This window comes from Phyllostomus hastatus, unplaced genomic scaffold (genome assembly GCF_019186645.2).
Source record: "Phyllostomus hastatus isolate PE091 unplaced genomic scaffold, TTU_PhHast_1.1 phas_contig_80, whole genome shotgun sequence".
In the NCBI taxonomy this organism is placed as follows: Eukaryota; Metazoa; Chordata; class Mammalia; order Chiroptera; family Phyllostomidae; genus Phyllostomus; species Phyllostomus hastatus.
In genome coordinates this window covers 53,169,573-53,189,833 of record NW_025333960.1, presented here as the reverse complement: position 1 = coordinate 53,189,833, position 20,261 = coordinate 53,169,573, and the positions used below count along the sequence as shown (strand labels likewise).

The window sequence follows — 20,261 nt, the reverse complement described above, 5'->3', positions numbered from 1 at the left end:
CGGAGGCCCTCCCCGCTGCTGGACCAGGGGCCGAGGATTCCTGCCTCGTGACTGCCACCAGGGTCGTCCCTTACCTGGGGTCAGTGACTGATTATTCTTAAAATGCCCCCAAAGTCATCTCTCCCTCATTAAAACGCTGGTGTTCTGTGCCCTGGCCACCCAAGGGAGGTGAGCTGTGTTGGGTGAAGCCAGGTCGGTTCCCGCGGCGATGTGGGCCCCGGGCCAGTAGGTGCAGGCGCTCCGCGGGCCACCAGGCAGGCCTGGGCCCGGCCCGTGCTGTGCGGAGGGCGTGGGAGACGCACCGACCAGCACATCTCGTCCTCCTGGGGGTCGGGTGGCCCTGCCAGTCGGTGAAGTGCTGCTCTCCCTCCCTGGGAGTCGTGAACACGGAAAACTCAACCAGTCCGAACCTGGCCGCCAAAGGAGCGTCTCGGTGTGGAGAAGCCATTGTTTGGGAGGGCTCACTGTCCCTCTACCTGGTGTGACCTGCGTGATCCGGGGAGTCCGAGGCAGTGGACAGGGAAACGCCGCTGTTCTTAGAGGCTGTTCTTGCTCAGTTAGAAGTGGCTCCTCGCAGGAAATTCCTCGTAGAACTCGGGTCTGGGGCTGAGGGGCAGTCCCCTGGGCCTTGGGGCGCCCGCTGTGGGCGGGGGGGGGGGGCGGGGGGGGGCCCTCTACGCCTGGGTCCCCGGAGCCCAAGACCCGGTGCCGGACAGAGGAGCTCGGCGGGGTCCCAACAGCACTCCTCGGCCTGCTTCAGCAGCCCCTTCTGCATCTGCGGAATCTGCCCCAGAAAGCGCCGGCTCTTTCCAAACGATGGCTCGCACAAGCTCCGTGAAGTAACGTTCAGTAAGTTCCTGTTGAATGGATTTTGCACGAAAAGCATGAGAAAAATAGGTGTTTTCGTGGAGACGGCGAGGAAACCTTGCACCCCGGTCTTTCTCAAGGATGCCGCTCCCCGTGGTGTGGCCCCGCCCCTGGCTGGGCCCGTGGGTGGGCGTCTGGGCCCCTCTGGTTCCTCCGGGCGGCGAGACCCCACACTCGGAGCAGACTGAGCAGTCCCCAGCAAACGCCTCTGAAAGCGTGACTTCCTCCGACCCTCGATTAGAACGTTCTTCCCTTGGTGTACCGTGGAGAGACTGAGTGCAAAAGGGAAACTATTTGAATCGTTTTCTGACACTATTCACAAAGATTGGGTTGCAGAGAAGCAGTTTATGGTTTCAAGTCCCCTTTTACAGGTTAAGGAGAGCCACAATGGTCCAGGACGATACTGGCTGCAGTAGGAGGGGTTTCTTTGTTCTGTTCCGGTGCTTTGCCCACGTCCAGGAAGCCCCCAGAGGCAGCCCTTGGCTGACTGTACCCGCCCCCCCCCGGGGATTCGGGTGCTCATCCTGCTGCTCAGCCACCTCTGGTCCGCGCCTCCTCCAGCGAGGCCCTTGGGGCCTGTCAGGAGGGGACAGGGCGGAGAAGCATTTGCCCAGCTCTCTGTCCCCCTTCCCAGGAGCCTTCCCGAAAAGACCGGTCCAACAGCCTGCCCTCACGTCTTCTTGGACAGAACATGGTCAGGGGGTCCCTCACGGTTGCCGGGGGTGAGGACTGCAGGCCTTTAGCTGGGCTCCTCCCATATCCCATTGCCTCCCAGGCCTCCGCTGGCCCAGCAGGGGCCTCGGGCTCCGTGGGGCGGCTGCCGGCCTGTGCCCCGTGGCCGGTGTTCTGGCTGACTTAACGGAAAAACGCGGTGTCATTAGGAGTAAAAGTATTGTCCTCCCACATAGAGTGTAAAGAAGAGAGATTAGATTCTCATTGAATTTATGCGGCATGCATTTAGACTTTGTGATGCATTCTCGTTGCGCTCAGAGTTGGAACTGTGAATGTCAGGTTGGATTGGGACGGTGTTCCGGTGCAAAGCCGGAGCCCTGCGTGGGGTTGGTCCCCATGCCGCTGCGGTGGGAGCCCCGGCTGGCTGGACGGGACTGCTTGTCCCGGAGCAGTACCCCTGCGAAGACCGAGGAACCTCTTCGAGCAGACTCGGGCGTCCTCAGAGAGAGAGATTAAAACCTGGTTGATGGGTTGAAAACTAAAACTTACTGAGAAAACTTAAAAATGTGTGCCTCTGGTGTTTTATTTCAAGTATGTGAAAGTGTGTTCATTATCCCATCCCTTGATTAAGGTCTGAGCCCTCCTCTGAACCCAGTTCCTTCATTGGCGTTAACACTGTTTTTTGGCAAAAATCACACCCGATGCATCTGGACCGTGGCCGGATGCAGTTTCTGGAAGTGGAGCAAAAACCAAGACATTTTTGAAACAATCCGAATTCCAACCTCTCCCAGGTTTTTTGTTTTTTTTTTTAGCCATTTTATCCAAGAATTCTCCCAGAGGTCTGTGCCATGTCTGACACTCTTTTGAAGTTTCCTCTCAGCACAAAATGCAACAATTTGACTCCGTGTTACCCGTTCTTTGCAAAGAATTAAGCTTCGTTCTCACAGCAACCATCATTTTTCATCTCACACATCATTACTATTGCCCCGAGTGTTGTCACCCCAGGGGCGCGTCTAAGTGGCACACCGGGTGTAGGAGCCCGTGTGCCCTGCTGTCCATCAGCACAGAGGGCCCCGTCCCCGCCAGCTCATGGAGGAGGAGAATGGTGAGAACGGTTAAATCCAAGCGAATCCCTTCTGCGAAGCATGATTAAGAGGTTACGTTACACTGTGTGCTTTCAAGGTTTCTTGACACCGAACTTCTGGTTGGTTTCTGAGGAGGCCGGTCCTCGCCTGGCTCCTGCCGCCAGGGACAGACCTCACAGGCAGGCACCCATGGGAACGCGGGTCCCCCCACTCACCTCTTCCCCCTCCCGTGCTCCGGCCTGCGTGTCCTGTGCCCTCTTCTCATGCGCCGCTGTCCTGACCTTTCCTCCGCCCACTGCTGGTTTCCATCCCCGCCCGCGTTCAAAGGCCACCGTCAAATGTCACCTTTCCCATGAAGCTGTGACAGGCACCCCGGCTGGGAGGAAATTCTTTTTTCTTTGAGTTTCCATACCAGTTTTAGTTTGGTTTAGGGTTTTTTCCCCCCCTTTTTAAGGCTTTTATATCACTTACCCTCTTTCCCCTTGTATTATGCTGATTTGCATTTTGTCATTGTTCCCACCATCTGCTTGACATGACTTCTGTTTGAACTTGGGACACTGCCTCTCACACTGTCTTGCACAAGGCAGGTGCTCAACCTGTGCTTATGTGAATGAATGGATGAGGAAAAGAGTAAAAGCTACAGAAGTTCATACTGTGTTGGGCTAGAAATTACATTGATTTTGTCAAAAGATGCACAGCCATAAGCATTTGTTTTATGAGAACAGATTTTTGTTATGTTTTAAAAATAAAAAATGAGAGCCCAAAACAGTGCTTAAAAGTACTTCAAAATTCTTAGAATTCTTTTGGTTCAGTAGAGGAAGAGAAAACAAAAAACATTTTAGATATGATTTGAAGATGTAACTGGATCTGACAAGAGACAAACACTCCTCTAAACTTTCAAGATCCATCGTTTAGTAGGAGTCTCTCCCGGGTTAGTCCTTCTGGGGAGTGGGGTGTAGGTCTCAGCTTTTGGAAATCGGAACTGTGAATTCTGAGAATTTAAACTTTCAAGATCCATCGTTTAGTAGGAGTCTCTCCCGGGACAGTCCTTCTGGGGAGTGGGGTGTAGGTCTCAGCTTTTGGAAATCGGAACTGTGAATTCTGAGAATCGTGTTTTTAAGCTGCGAGTCCAGCAGTGCGGGGAAAGCGGTTACAAGACAAGAGACAAGCTGCCAGCTTCCTTCCAGCCCCTGTCTCCCGGTGCCCACACTCGGCAGCGGCTGGCACTGCGAGAACCGGCCGGCCCCCAGCTCAGAACCGCAACAGGGCTTTCACAGCCCGTGAGGAGCTGGTGGAGACAGAGGCCGGAAGGAAGCTCACGCGTTTGACTCCACGGGAAGTGGGGGAAGCGCTCGTCCCGCCGGTAGCATCGGGATGAGGGATGGAGCCTGCGGTCGCATCACTTCCAACCCCCCACGCACGACTCTCACCCACAGCTGGTCGGTGGTACGCAGCTCCACGTGGCTCCCGCCGTGGACCTGAGTGTGGACCCCAAGTGGGGAAGCTGCACGTGTACAGAGACTGGTTCAAAACCAGTAGCTCCAGCGTGTGTAGCATTTGCTCTGTGTGATGATTTAAAGATTTGAAATTGTTAAGCCGCGGGGGCTGGTACTAACCAAGATGCCAAAGGACGAGCGCTGCTGACCCCGCCCCGGAATGCAGGACTGAAGGAGAACAGTGAGGAAGCTCCGGGGTCACTGGAGCTGCTGCTGTAACTGCTGCGGGTTGTGGGGGGGGGGGGCGGGCAGTGCATCTCTGGTCAAGGTCAGGGGATGGCCCTGCCAGCCCTGCGAGGGAAAGCAGAGGCTACTGGGGTCTGCCGTTGCCATGGTAACGAGAGTGGCTGCCCCAGTCACTCAGGTCGCTGGCCCAGGGTTGCCCCCGACACGTTCTGTGCAGCGGTACACAGCCCTGTTTCCGTGAGGGGCCGAGTAGACAGGTGGGACTTCTGTTGTCCCCCAGTTCTTCTGTCCCCTGCTGCCCCGAGACCCCCAGGCCTGGGCCCTGTGGTCTCCGACGTGTCTCTTCCCGATGTTCCCTCCCACCTGGGGAGTGAAGGGTGAGGGCCCGACCTGGGGTGGTATTTGGGGTGAGAAGCGACTGGCTGGCTGGGGCCAGCACCGGCCACTGCCCCCGCCCCGGAGCTATCTGCAGACGAGAGGCCGGCCTCCCGCTCCGTGTCCTGAGGGCCCAGGGAAAGTGAGCTCACCGCCAGCAGAACGAGACGTGTGGCGACTGTAAAGGCTTCCAGAGGAAAAGAACGTGCTGGGAATTTTCCAAAGGAAGCAGAAATATGAAATGAAACAAGGATCTTAAGTTTGCCAAATAAATACGTAAGAGAGGCAAAGGGAGAAATTAAAAATATATGCCCCAAATTAGAAATCATAAAGAAGGGACAAGAAAATGCTGTGTGAGACGAATATAAAGGTTGGAAAAAGACTAGACCAGGCAGGGCAGGTGCTAGAATGAACCCAGCCGAGTTACCAATTAATGAATTAGAAAACAAAGTGGAGGAAATTTTTGAGGAGGAAAAAAAGATCAATAAATAGGAAATAGAAAATGAAAACATAAAACGTCAGAGATGCAGAGGATAGAGGCGTGTCACATCTGCATGGGTGGCAGGGGTCTCCAAAATGAATAAAAATAAAAATAAATACTTGAAATAGTGGAAACGAATGTACTGATGTAAAAAATGATGACAAAGTTTATATTTAAAGAGCTCACAGGCAAGAGAGGGAAGGAGTACACACACACATATATACAGTCATTGCAAAATTTCAGAATATCAAACTGGAAACAACCCAAAGGCCCAGTAATGAGAGAATAAATTAAAAAGAATTGCAATATATGTATGCAATTACATACTGCTCAGCAATTAAAAAAAAAAACAAAATACTGGTAAGCCCACATCACGAATAGCTGTCAACAACGTGAACTTGAGCAGGGGCGGCCTGACGCAAAGAGCGCAGCCCGGAACTCAGCTCCGCGTCAGAGAGGGTCCGTGAGAGGCGGTGACGGACCTGTAGGACGGCGGCGATGCCCAGGGTTCGCGGACTGAAAGGAGCACAGAGCTGCCATCTGGCTCCTGTCTTGATGGCTAATGTTTTACTTTTTGCTGCGGGTTGCGTTGACACAGGTGTGTGCATGTGTGAGAAGTCTGTATGTGTATTCTGCCTCAATAAGACACAGGAGAGAAGCAGTTACGTTTGGATAACACCAACTCGATGGGCATCGGCGGGGGGAGAAGAAAAGGTTTAGGAGAATGCCGTGGTGCTTTTGGGGCAGAGAATGCAGATATCAGTTATTTTTTTATGAGAATGGGTAAAAATACAACAAGGGGACAAACTGATCAAACAAAGTAAGATGATAGAAACACATTTAAATATATCAATAAAAGTAAAAAGACTAAACTCTCAAGTGAAAGGTCTCGAAATACTAAATTTTTAAAAATCTATATTCTGCTTACAAGTTTGCAATGAAAGCAAATGTAATCAAAACAAGACAGATATTAATGTAGAATAAAATTGACCTTAAGATAAAATCTTTAGAGATGAAAAATATCACTATAGTAAATGATTCAACTCATCAAGGTGATGTGGCCATTTTCAACACACATGCATTTGATAAAATGACCTCAAAATACATAAAGCCAAATGTGGCAGGACTCCAAGGACAAATGGATAAATCTGGCACGGCAGGAGTAGCTTCCAACACGTACCCTTGATTTGTGATAGGTCGAGATAGAAAACCTGAATAACACCGTAACCTTTATCTACCGGGCATCTACAAAATGCTGTCATCAAGAATCAGAGAAATCACTCTTTTCTCCTCAATTCCATGAAGCACTGACAAATATCAGGCAGCATAGAAAGCCTCGATTAATTTCGAAGACCGGGTCCGCGTGCACCAGGAACTTGTACCGCTATGTAATTAAGTTAAAATCTAATAAGGAAAAGATGGGTAACGTATTTTTGTATATTTGGAAATTAAGAGACGTACTTCTAAAGAACCCACAAGTGACAGCAGCAACCACAGTGGAAATTTACTGAATGAAAATGAGAACGCCACGCAGAGAGGCCTGTGGGGCGCAGCAGAGGTGACTGTTCTCGCACGTTTTCTCAGTCCTCCAGAGAAAGTTCATCTTCAAGCTTCTCTGAAAGAGGGAGGCCTCAAAGTGAAGAGACAAGGGTCTATATTAAGAAGTTAGAAAATCAATGACAGCATAAACCCCAATTATGTTGAAGAGTTAATAAAAAAACAAGAGGGGAAGTTGGTGAAATGCCACCCAAGGTATTAAAGATAGAAAATCAACAAAGCAAAACTTGGTTCTTTGAAAAAATGGCAGTAGGCACATTTCTACCAAAAAGCGATCAGCGGAAAAATCGAAAGCACAAACACGGTGATCAGTGGAAGGGGGGCATAAGAAAGATAAAGTGGAGATGAAAGAGGCACTGCTAGAATATTAACAATCCTGCACTTGCAAATTTGAAAGCATAGATGCAATGGACACATTCTTGGAAAACTATCATTTAGTAAAATTGGCCTCAAAAGTAATAAACTGTAATAGTCCCATAGCTATTAGAGAAATTGAAGCAGTGATTATAATCTTTTCACAAAGAGAACGCAAGGCAGATGGCTTTATAGGCAAGTTCTAGCAAGTATCCAAAGGGCAATCCCAGTTTTATTCAAACTCCTTGCAGTTGTAGGGAAAGAAGGAAGGATACCAATTCACTCCACCAGGCCAGTGTAACTGATACCAAGACAAAACCGAGACGTTATGAGAAGCGAAGAGGCCCATTTCTCTCACAAACAGAGGCACAGATCCTAAACATGCACGGATCAAATGGACAATGTATAAAAAAAAAAATCTATGTGCTTACCTCGGTAGATGTGGAAATAGTACTTGATGATAATTCATTATAAATCTCTTGGTGAGTTAGAAGTAGATGGGAATTTCGTAACCCCTTGGGGGTGGGTAGAAAAAACACAAAGCACGCCATTCCAAACGGGAAAATGTGACAAGACAGGTGTTTATTCCCTGAGAGTTGAAGAATGTTGCAAGGAGGCCTGCCCTTTCCGCCTCCATTCGGGTTTTATTGGAAGGTCAAGGCGGTGTAGTGAGAAAAACAGACTAGAATCATTAAAATTAGAAAGAAGAAAAAAAAGTATTATTTACAAACGACATAATCCCTTGCATAAAAGGTCAAAACAATTTAAAATGAATTATTTTAAAAGCCACTGTTTAGTAAGGTGGCTGGATTCAAAATCACTTGCATTTCTGTGCATCACAAACCACTAAAACCCTTAAAAGACATCACTGACCATAGCAACGGAGAATGTAAGGTACGGAGTCCTAGATCTAAGTGAAGCCACGCCCTACCTTTACAGGGACCTTTAGAAAGGTTTAAGACAGTAGTGCAAGACCCGGGAAGGTAGAACGATACCACGTGGAAGACTCCTGGGGCAGATTGTTTTCCAAAGATGGCCACAACAGTATCTCCTATCCACCCCCCACCCCCTACTTCCTTAAAAATTGGCTTGGATAAGTCTCCCCTGCAGAGAGAGGTCAAGGCTTCCATGTAGCTTCTGAGGTTAGACGGTCACAGGTCACCCAACCTCCCTCTGGCTCTCCGGGAGCCCAGCCCCTGTGCTGGGAGACAGCCAAGCAGCCGCGTGGGGAGGCTGCCCGTGGCGTTCTGGGCGACAGCCGGCTCCAGCTGCTGGAAGTGACTGCACCTCCAGGTGCGTCCGTCTCCCAGCCACCGGTCGTCCTCGCCTTCAGTTCCTCCCAGCTGAGGCCCCAGATGGGAGGGTGACCTATCCACACTGTGCTCTCGGGGTCCTGATGCTCCCCGAGTCCCAAATGGTTGCTGTTTCACGGCTTTAGACTTCGGTTCCTCCCCAATTGACAAATAGGTTTAATACGATCCCAGTCGACATTCCAACAGGGTGTTACTGCCTGTGGAATATCATGAGACTGCACTCAAGTCTTCACGGAAGAACCAGTATCCGAGATGTCCAGAACGTGTTTTGGTGAGGATTGGCAGGGAGAGGGCAGTCACCCTACAGGGCAGCAGAACTCCCTGTGAAGTTGCGGCCACTAACTCTGTCTGCAGGGAGAAGCGGGACCTTCACAGAAGGTGATACAGGACTCAAGAGCCGTGACATGGAGAAAGGAGGGACAATTTGACTCAGAGCATAAGGAAAAAATGTAACTCCTGGGGAGAGGGTGAAGTTGGATTCCTTCTTCCCAACATGAGTAAAAACCGATGCCAAAGGATTTCAGGACTGGCATGTCCAAGGCAAAACATTAACACTCCCAGCAGAAAACATTACCACATTTTAGACCTTGGGCTAGCAAAGATTTCTTCGACAGGATTAAAAAAAAAACCACTGAGTATAATGGACAAGATGGACAAATTTCAATAGATATGATTTATAACTTTGTCCATTAAAAACATCATGCAGAATTTGTGCCCTGGCTGGTGTAGCTCAGTGGATTGAGCGTGGGCTGCGATCCAAAGTGTCGCAGGTTCGATTCCCAGCCAGAGCACATGCCTGGGTTGCAGGCCACGGTCCCCAGCAACCGCACATTGATGTTTCTCTCTCTTTCTTTCTCCTTCCCTTTCCTCTCTGAAAATAAATAAATAAATTAAAAAAAAAAAACCCACCATGCAGAATTTGAAAAGAGAAGTTATAAGCTGAGGAAATACATATCTGCATCATATGCTACCGACAGTGGATCGATATCCATAATATTTAAAGAACTTGCACAAATCAGTAAGTAGAACATAATTCAGTGGAAAAAATAGCCAAGAACTAGGAGTAGGCATTTCAAGAAAAGGAAGCTCATGTGGCCAGTCCGCCTGTAGAAACACCTTCAAGATCATTTTCCTTCACGGAAACAGAAGCCACGGCTGCGATGAGATGAAGAAAAGTAAAGAGTCGGACTGACAAGTGTTCCTGAGGCTTTCAGTCCGCGGGAGCTCTCCGTCCACGGTCAAGAGAAGTGTAGGTCACTGCGCGCTCTTTGCAAAAACAGTTTGGTGTTCCTTCCTATAGTTCAGCACAAATAAATCATAACCTAGCAGTTTTACCTCCGGGTACTCGCGCCCCCAGAATGCTTCAGTGTGAGCAGCAGGGGACACGTCAAGTGTGGGAACAGCGGCTCTCCGCACAGCGATGAAGCTGCGGAAGCACTCCAGCGTCCAGCAGGGGGAGAGTGTCCCAGTTCACACAACGGAGTGTTATGCAGCAGGCAAAACGGGTGAATGATAACCGTGTATCTAGCCATCGGGAGGGGTCTTAGTAGTAGGACTTTTTTAGTGTGCTATGAAAACATGTAGTGTGAGATTCACCTTACTAGCACATTTTTGAGTGTAAAATTGTGTTGTCCTCACCTGCATACACCCACCCCCACTTAAACTGGTGAGCTGGCCCCACAAGTAGGGTACTTCTGATTGTACAGTGATCTTCGGACAGGTTTTACAGGCACAGGCCAGACATTTGTATCACCACCCTCACTCCCTGAAAACATCTGCCCGTGAGGTGCTGTTCTGTGGCCCAAGGAAAGTTCAAGTTTTGTCTCCCCTTTGCTCATGGCCGATCGAGTTAATACAGCGACGGGATTAAAACGGAAATGACTGCTGGTCTGCTTCTACTCCATCACCAGAGAATTGTGGGTCCCAGGAAGTCAGAACACGGCCCCTGAGCCCCTTCCTTCTGCTTGATGCATTCGCTGAGACGTTTCATGCATTTGAAATCAGCGTGTGTGTGTGTGTGTATCCTGTGGAGACTTCTTATTCTTCTTCTAGCATTTGAGGATGGCTGAATTTTTATTATTCAGTCTCCAGATCTCCTTACCCAGGATGCCTTGTTGGCACTGTTGTATAGGAGGGAAACGTCACTTATTATTCATTATAGAGCGGCCACCACGGAAACATTCATGGCAGGGGTTTGTGTTTCACTTTTACTTCCACTCACCGTGCGCCTGTGCTCATTTCTGAGAACTTGGCGCCCCCCCCCCCCCACCATGAGGCCTGCCTTCTGAACCCTCAGGGACCCTTCACGAATGTGGGCTTCAGGGTTTGGTCTGGTGTCACTTCTTGGTTTAGTTTTACTGTCAGCCTTCTTCGGCTCTGTTTCCTCCGCGCACCTCCCCCAGGTGCCACACCACTTCCTCCGACCTCGGTCCGTGCCCCTGCAGGGTAGACCCTGGGCCCCCCACAAGCGACTGCGTCACCCCCACTGTCCCTGCCCACTCTCGGCCACCCTTGAGGCCGGTTTCCCACGTCCGTCGGACCTATGGGACCCGCCTGTCCGTGGGGTGCAGGTTTCCTCCGCACCCCACGCCTGCTCCGGGGCCGCAGCCAGACCCGGGCATTTCCCCTCTCCCTTCAGCCGCAGTTTGCTCGAGTTGATGGGGCAGCGGTCACACGGCCCCGGTGACGGACCAACCGTCACGGCCGGATGTGCAGGGACCCCAGAGGATCGCTAATGTCCTTTGGAGAATTTTTGGGGTCTTCTTCTCCATCCGTTTTTACAACATTAATGTGAATTAAGAAGTAACGAAGAGATAAATAGCTAACTTTGAAAAGGAATAAAAATATACCGCGAGGCGTGTCCAAACCTTCCGTGGGTAACAGTTTTGCCCTCGCATCAGCTGACCTTGCCAAAACGACAGCTCACCGGAGTACCGGTCGCACCAGCCGGCACCTGGAACACCTCGGGAATGGTTCCATCTTCCTCTGCCGCCCCTACCTCCTCTTTGAGGGCCTCAGATGTCGGACTCGGAGAACGAGCCTGACCTCATTCTGTGGCTGCTAAAGCAACAGGGACCTCGGGGCCAAAAACGTGATCAAATGTGGAATGTGGCTGAGAGATTTCGAGCATTCCAAATGAAGGTCAGACTGTGTCTGCAGAGCTGCATGAAACTGGCGTGAACTCTTTCTCCCATCTGCTGATAGTACAAGAAGGGAGGAATTCACACCCTCTGTCAACACCAGATTTAGTTCAACAGCAAGGCCGGCTCTCCTGGGCCCAGTTCTCCTCTGTGGACCCCCCTAACCAGGCTGAGAGGCACATTTCACCTAGACGACGCGAGTTCAGGTGCACGAGGCCCCCTGTGTGGGACGTGCGGTGGGGGGGGGGCAGCTGCGTGGATCCCGTGAGGACCCCTCACCCTGCACTGCCCTCATTCCCTTCCAGCTGTGGTTCTTGCTGGGAACCCCGCAGGGATATTGGCAGGGGGAGCCAAGAGCGTGGGGTGAGGACACCGTGGCCCAGAGAGTGTTTCGTGTTTGAGAAGAGTTGGGGCGGCACTTGGCAAAAAAAAACCAAACCCAAAACAACAAAACCTTTTCCAGGAAGCAATGACCAGCATTCACACAGTCATAGTGATGACCCCAATACTGGTCAAGTTAAAAAAATCATGATAAACACACCCTGAGAGGTGGCAGGAGGAGGTGGCAGGAGGAGGTGGCAGGGCGTGTGCAAAAGAAGACACCGTCATCCACAGTGCGGCGTTCGGTGTTCTGCAGACACAGTCCCTTCCCCAGCAGAGCCCGGCGAGCGTCAGACGGCTTCAGGAGAAAACACTTCAGCGTTTCTGAGCATGCCAGCACTGAGCGTTTCGCCCTGCCTGAGCCTGAAGAGCCCTTCCTTCCCAGGGACAAGAGGGATAGTGAAGAGAGGGCACAGGGTAGCGTGGAAGGTCAGGAAGCCCGGACGTAAGAGCGCAGGCAGGAGCCTGTCGTCAGAGCAGGCAGAGATCCGAGAACGGCCCTTTCCAGGGAGCGGCACAGTGAGGGGGAGGGCACAGGGCGGGCTGTTCTGAAAAGCCTTCGGGCTGTGTGATTCCGGGAAGAGGCTCCGGCCCCCCCCCCCTCGTTCCAGCACGGTCACCCACAAACAGCGTTTCAGAGCAGAAGCTGACACAGGGCTTTGCCTGGTGCCTGTGGCCGGGGTGCCGACCCCTCCATCAGGAGCAGAAGCACAGCCAGGCCCCCAACAAAGTCAGGAGCTTTGACCCTTGCAGCAGGATGGGACCCCCCTCCCCCAACCAGGGCCAAGGGCAGGGCCTTGCTGTCGGAGATGTTAGCTGTAGGATTTGACTTGTCTTAGGAGGTAGGGGAGGAGTGTCAGGGAATGGGGGGCTGTACTGGGATGGAGGTGAGGGGGAGAGGGGCTGCAGCTGTGGTGGTGCCGAGGCAGCCATCCCTTTGTCGGCTGGGAGGGGCGTTTGGGGCTCTGGGGGGTTTGCACGGGGACCTGGCTGGTGCCTGTGCCCAGACGGGGTTAGAGAGTGGCGCAGCCCGTGTTTTCCCTGTCTTCCCTGCCCCAGACTGCAGTCGGCAGTCTCTCACGGGACCCGGGCTTCCTTACTGGGGGTGGGATCTGGAAACCAGACCCGAGTCGGGCAGGTCGGTGTGTGCGCGGCTGCTGGGCCGTCGCTGCTTCTGGGCCCGCCGAGAGTGGACAGAGCTGGGAAACGTGCATGTAAAGTCCATGTGCAGCAGCCACGCTCTGGACGCAGCCCCGGTGCCCGTCAGGAGGCGAGCGGGTGAAAAGCTGCGGCCCGTGCACACAGTGGAAGAGCACTCAGCCCTAAAACGAAGAGGGAATCTTACCCTCTGTGACCACACGCACGGTCCGTGGGTGGACCGTTCTGAAGAGGACAGGCGCCATCGGTCTCACACGTGGACTCTGATGAGCAAAGCAAACTAACAAGATGGAAACAAATTCGCAGATGCAGAGGACAGACTGACAGCCGCCAGAGGGAAGTGGGGTGGGCAGCCCAGGTGGGGAAAGGGGAGGGGATTAGGCAACAAAACAACAACAAAACCAAAAACAACTCAGGCACAGACAGGATGGTGATCACCAAGAGGGAAAGGGGGGGATAGGTAGAAGAGGGTACATGGGGGACAAATGGTGACAGAAGGAGACTCGACTTGGGGTGGTGAACACACGATACCATATACAGATGATGTGTTATGGAATTGTGCAACCGAAACCTATGTATTTGTATTAACCAATGTCCCCCAATAAATGCAATAAATAAATAAATAAATAAAAATAAAACACTACTCAGGCCCTGATGACCCCTGGCTGGTGTAACAGAAAAGCACAGAGTTCTTACCATAATTTTTAGGCAGCTTTAAAAAAAAAATCATCCCGTAAAACGGGAGTTTTAAAAATAGGAACAAAGTTTTGTAAGGTGCTCTGTCATCACCACCTCAGTGTTTCACAATGGCTATAAATCAAAAATGTTGCTTAACTTTTTCTGGGAAAGTGCAACCACGCGTTCCCACTGATGATGCGCGTCGCGGGCAGGAACCCAAGAGCCCAGCTTCTCCTTCCCAGTCCGCACTGGGGTGTCCCTTCCTGGCGGTGAGGGTGCCCACCCCCACCCCCCACCCACCAGCCAGAGGAAATAGAGGCCTTCGTTTCCTCTGTCCTACAAGGGGCACGGGGCTGTTTCAGAGTCACTAGGCGAGGGCCACAGCCGGTGCGACTGTCCTACTTCGCTGCTAAGTAAACTTCGGTATTTTTTTTGGCAATTATTTTGGTGTTTGGTAGCCCGAGGACTGCAGTGTCTAGAGACTCGAGTGCCAAGTTGGCTGGAATTAATTCTTTATCTTTTCCCGTGTGGTTATGTATCTGATGTATACTTAGGTGGATAGTTTTTATTTGGAGTCCATTTTAGTGTGGTTTTCTTCATGCTTTCCTTGAATTATTTTCTTCTGTACTCTGTCAAACACATAACTTTGAAGTCAAAGTCAGGGAGTATCATATCCATCCGTGCACCCCGTGGCCTCCCACCAACCCGCATGTCCATCTCATCATTGGCTTACATCTTCTGTATCACTTTGTACAAAAACAGGACATATATTAGAGGCCCGGCACAATTAATAAAGGGGGCCCTTTTTAGTACAAAGTCCCTTATTAGAAAACCGTAAGCATGAAATTCTGTAACAGAAACAATGTCACACTCAAGCACACCATATGACATTTTAGGTAAAATCTTCAAATTAAAACTATAAAGTATTCCACCCATGTTATTGCCCTACCAACCACGCCCGAGCAGGCCTCACTACTGCTGGCCCCTGTACATTGTTACACATTTCCTTCTTAAGCTTTTCTTACAGAGAGGGCAGCATGCTGTAGATACCGTCCTGTACTTTTTGTCATTTAAAGTCTACCCCAGAAGCCACTCTGATTTCAGACGGCTTTTGCTCACTCTTCCCAGTGTCCCGCTATGTGGATGGACCATAGTGTATTCAGCCAGCTGCTCGTGGGCGAGGACGAAGCTGTGCCCCGTGCTCCGCCCTCAGAGAGAGCGCCGCAGTTATTTGAAACCTGTTCCCGTGCAGACTTGTACTTGTAGAAGCCTGTTTTCAGAGCCAGTTCCCAGGAGGGGGACTGCTGGGTCCAAGTACGTGCTTCCGCTCACTGGGCCCAGAGCAGAGGCCCTTGTCCACGTGAAAGCACGGAGGCTGAAGGGCATGGTTTCTTCGCGGAGGGCGTGCCATTCTCCGCCGTGAGCGTGACCAGAGTGTGTATTTTGGGGACTTGGAAAGAGCCAGTGTGGACAGACTGTGACGGGCATCTGTGCCATTTGCAGAACACAGACTCACAGGAGAATATCTGCTCTCGGTGGGACCCTGGGCAGAGTCCCGTGGTCTTAGTGATCTGCCGTGAGTGGGACCACTGTCGCCCATTGGAGACTGATGCGAGCAGTGACTGTCTTCCTGAGAACCGAGGACACTCCTGTACTGACTCATCTGCCTCCATTCAGAGTCCAGGCAGGTCGACCAGTACTCCCTGAAGAGTTTGTGTTTTCACGGACTGTGCTGCCACCGGGGGCTATACAAAATTTGCAGGGCAGGATTCATTGTATTGTAGTGATGGATTACATTGTATGGATGGGATATTGTATTGAAATGAATGATGGATTTATGGTAATCCACGCAATAAGCCATCATGCATTTCCTTTTTCCATTTAAAACGTTCTTGTCTATCGGACAGATTATTGTAGTTAAGCCGTTAAGTGTCAACATGTAAACCTGTTTCAATTGAAGAATTTATCTATCAAAAACCTCTCTTGTCTGTAAAAATAATACATTTTCATATGAAATCTGTAAAAAAAATTCATGAATAAATAGATAAAAATTGTTTAATGCACTAAACCACATGTGACTACCACTTTCATCTTGGTCTCATTTTCATTTAATTATCCCCGGTAATGCAATTCTCCAGTGGCAGGAAAAATGCCAGCTTCCTTTCTGAACTCCTGTGCTACTTCGTGTCACAGTGTGTCTGAGGAGAAAGACCGACAGGCAGCACAGGGGCTGGAACTCTCAAAAGCCCAAGTTAGTTACTCTTTGGATGGCGCCGAAAAGGTGAATGAGTCCCCAGTTCCGGCTCTTGGCATAAATGCCCGGCAGCGGGGCACCAAAGAACCATAAAAGTTATGATGTTATTGCCTTCTCTCTTTTTTAATTGAACATTTTATTGAGATCATTGTAGATTCATATGTAGTGGTAAGACATATACGGAGAGATTCCATATATATTCTTTACCCAGCGGTAACGTCTCACAAAATATAGTACAAATATAGCACAATATCACAACCAGAATATTGACATTGGTGCGGCCCACCTGCAGACTAGATTGTGTGTATGTGAGTGAGTGCCGTTGTATTAAGCTGTGGAAGATGCACACATATGTCATATAAATACAAGAATAATTGCATTCATTATATATTTTTTTAATTTATAGATTTTAGAGACAGGGGAAGGAGGAGGAGAGAGAAAGAAACATTGATTTGTTATTCTACCTACTTATGCACTCATTGGTTGCTTCTTGTGCGGGCCAGAGATCAGACCTGCAGCCTTGGTGGATTGGGATGACACTTGAACCAACTGAGCTGCCCAGTCAGGGCAATTACACCGAGGTTTGCACAATCCATTACCTGTGTAGGCTTTCCTGTCCGCCGCCTCAGTCAAGATGCTACGTAGCCCCAGCGCCATGAAGAGCCTTTGTGTCGTCTGGGGTAATCACAGCCTCTCCTCCCCCACATCACACCCCGTTCTGAACCCCCTTGCTCCCCGACACCTCTCCTCTGGCAACCTTTAACCTCCCTGAAAGTGTCTACATCTTTTCCATTTTGTTCCTTTAGGGCTATTCTCTAAATGGAATATATTCATTCTGTAACTTTTAGGAGAACAGCCTGATTCCCTGGCAGTTCCTCCAAGTGTTTATGTGTCTCGATAGTTTGACCCTTTTTGTTGCTGAGTAGTATCCCAGGGCATGGATATACCAGATTACTAAGTCTTTACTTTATGTAGATTCATTATAAATGGTATGATGTTTTTAACTTTGTTTATTTTTAATGTGCATTAACCTATGGAAGGCCAGTTGGCTTGGGGGTGTTGATTTTGTGTGCTGCAAACCTGCTCAACTCATTTATTCTAGAAGATTTTGTACGTTTCTTGGGTTTGCTGCATAGACAAACACATTATTTCCAGTTAGCAGTAGTTTTATTCCTTCCTTCCTAACCTGATGCCTTTTATTTCTTTTCCTTGTCTTATTGCAGTGGCTACAACATCCAGCACGATGTCACATGGCAGCGCTGAGAACCGACCACCTGGCATGCCTGCCAGCCTTAGGGGGAAGCAGCCAGCCCTTCCAGCTATAGGTTTCTCACAGGTGATCTATGCCTCACAGGTGGAGGTAATTCACTTGTTTTCCTGACTTGCCAGAGGTTGTTATTGCAAGTGGGTATCAAATGTCAAATGTTTTTTCTGTGTCAATCAGTATAATCACTTGATTTTTCTTCTTTAAGTTGCTGATGTATGAAGTTACATTGATTGGATTTTCAAATGAGAAGTGACTGTGGACAGGTAAAGAAGGTCATAGATCATGTGAGACTGAAGACAAAGTCGAGGTGTTTAGGTTTGAATTTATTGCATGGCATTTCCCCACGTTTCTTTTGTGATACATGCTGACCGAAGATACATAAAAATATAATTTCATGGCCAAACCAGTTTGAGAAACTGGTGGAACTCAGTTCAAAGGGCTTCTTTGCAGCGGGACTTGTCAGAGCCTTTAATACGCTGTAACATGCTGCAGTGCGTGGTTTCTGCATTTCTCGGCAAGTTACTTAACCACTCACTTCCCTCCAATGTACCGTAACAATAGTAGCCATTCCTATTCTCTAAGATTGTTTAGAAGTTTATGAATGAAACACGGAAAGCGTTAGAGAAGAGTCAGGCCCACAGCAGCCCTCCTGTGGCCACTACCTGTGACGTTTCTGGTCAAAGCACCGGTGGACGTCATGACTCAGAAAGTCATGATTAGGAAAGTGGTTCCAAGGGCAGGTGCCAGGTGAGTCAGAACACAGGGGCACCTGTGGGCCCACACTGGGGGCTTCAAGGACCAGGTTGGGGAGCATGTTGGGGGGAGAGGCTTATTTTGAAAATAGTTTCTTGGACTTTTCAGTATTTGGTGACTGGATACGAAGGGTTAGAAACGATGACTCAGAACCTCAGCAGGAGGGAGACGGGTCTTGTTGCCTCCGTGCATGAAGTGTGTCCTGGATGGTAGTGTGTGGGCCAGATGGTTTTAGCGTTCTAGTTAAAAGACAACATGCATTTTAATTTCTGATTTTCATAAGTGTAGAAACTTATGAAAATGGAGTTTCAGTCTGTTTATGCAGAAGTCTGAAATCTGATCAATATTGGTAAAGGGACGCCTGACCACCCGGTGGAACTATGGGGAAAATCGTGCCCATGGTGCAACTTTGAACTTGGAGGACGTGTCAGCTCCTCGTGCAGGCACTGATGTGGGGGGCTGGTGCTCTGGGCAAAGGCTGAGGGAGGGAGCGGCACACTGGTGCTCAGAATGAAGAGAAGCGTCATGAGAAGGGAGAGCTGAAAGTGTCCCGAGAGGAATCCATGAGCATAACTTAAGCAGCGACAGGAGAGGAAAATGAGTTTGCAACGGCGGAGATTTAAGCAAATGGGAGGCAGTAAAACGACTTAACATGAGCCAAATGCACAAGATTTAACACGAGCTGCATGCACGATCACACAGACTTGACTTTGAGTTAGGATGTAGCCCAATTTCATTCTCATCTTATTTCTCGCTTTCTGGAATCCCTGGCTGAGTCCTGCTGAGAGTGGGCGCACTTGGCGAGAGGATCCCAGGGTGGGGTCTGCCTACCTGGGCACCCACCTTGGCTCCACAGGGTCTGTGCCCCCATCGGAGTGCTTGGAATTAGACCAGGATTTTGAACTCGAGTCGCTGCAAAGCCCACGTTCTTTGGCTTAGAGTGCGGTGGGGACTCTCTTCTCACCAACTAACCGTGACGCAGAGGGAAAGCTGTCAAAGTCGTGCGGGTTATGGAGGGGGAAGGAAAGAGCTGTCAGCTGGGGGGAAGAGATAGGTGACATCAGCAAGCCCCTGTCACCCCGTGGAGCCCAGTCACCTCCTGTTTCCTGGGCCATTGAGAACGCATTCCCAGACAGGAGCTTTCTGCTTCTCCAGGCTTGCTGTCCGAGGCTGGGAGCCCGTTTATGTCCTTGTAACCTGAGGCCGCCGCCGGCGAGGGAGAGCTGTGAACAGAGCGGGAGGAGGGGGCCGGCCGAGCCCCGGCGATGCCCCAGCCAGGTGAGTGGGGGGCTCGGGCTGCCGTGCCCGGCGGTGGGAGCCGTTCCCCGGGGCCTCGCCCTCTGTCTCCCTTTCACGGGCGTCGAAACAAGCGCTTCACGCAGCTTGTGAGAGACGCGCACGTGTCTCGGTCCAGACCTGCACAGCCAGTAAGGAGCACCGGGGCACTCATCCTGCGCGTTTGCCTGTCCTCGAGGGAGAGGAATGAAGGCTCTTCTCTGACTTTATTAGTGCAGATAATGCTGCAAGAAACACACATTTTTAGGTACACATCTTTGCTAGATCTGCCGCATTTATCCTTCCTTCGGGTAAATAAATACCTTGAGCCTGCCTTGCTGGGTCAGAGGGTGCGACCCGTGAGACGCCCCCTGCGCACCGCTGACCCCGCCGCTGGGGTCTGGTGGCCAGCGCCCGTCGCCTCCTCTCCTCGTGGGGTGTCCGTGGATTATTCCGTCACGGACACCTAAATGCTTTGCATTTAGAAAGCATTATACTTTTCTCAAAACTTTCATAGGTTCCTCTCCCAGTTCTCTTGCCTTCTCTTTTCCTTTGTTGGTGTGTGAAGTGAGCCATGTCCGAGTTTTTAGTTGTTGTGTAGAAAAAGCTCTCACGTTTTCGCTGGCTTTGGCATGCACCACGTATATGCATACATAGCCTATGCATTTTGGTATATGTTATTGTCACATACATTATCTTCACATATGTATCTTATGCATTATCTTCGCATGGCCTTATGTCCACGTCAACCCCCGTGTTCTGTGTGTGTATATATCAGACGTTCCGGGCAAGCTGAGCCCCGCCCCAGGTCTGCTCACTTCCCCCACTTTCGGCAAGAGGGGCCGGAGCCAGTGGGGCCACTCGTGTTGTCCCGGGAGCCAGCCGGTGTTGTGAGGCTGTGTGCCTTCTGGAGACCCTTCCGCTCTAGCGTCTTCCCAGAACTGGGAAAGCGGCCATCCTCCCCCACCC

The 20,261-nt window shown here is 50.4% G+C and overlaps 1 protein-coding gene across 2 annotated transcripts in view; it reads left to right on the top strand.

Annotated features, from left to right (window-relative positions):
- Positions 1 to 19,166: 19,166 nt before the first annotated feature.
- The window catches only part of CD226 (CD226 molecule), a 51,061-nt gene continuing 49,966 nt past the window's right edge, over positions 19,167 to 20,261 (top strand). For both annotated transcript variants that reach the window (XM_045850177.1, XM_045850180.1), the window contains exon 1: positions 19,167 to 19,295. In XM_045850177.1, coding sequence (XP_045706133.1) covers positions 19,283 to 19,295 — 13 coding nt within the window. In that variant the 5' untranslated portion in view covers positions 19,167 to 19,282. The remainder of the gene's footprint in view (positions 19,296 to 20,261) is intronic.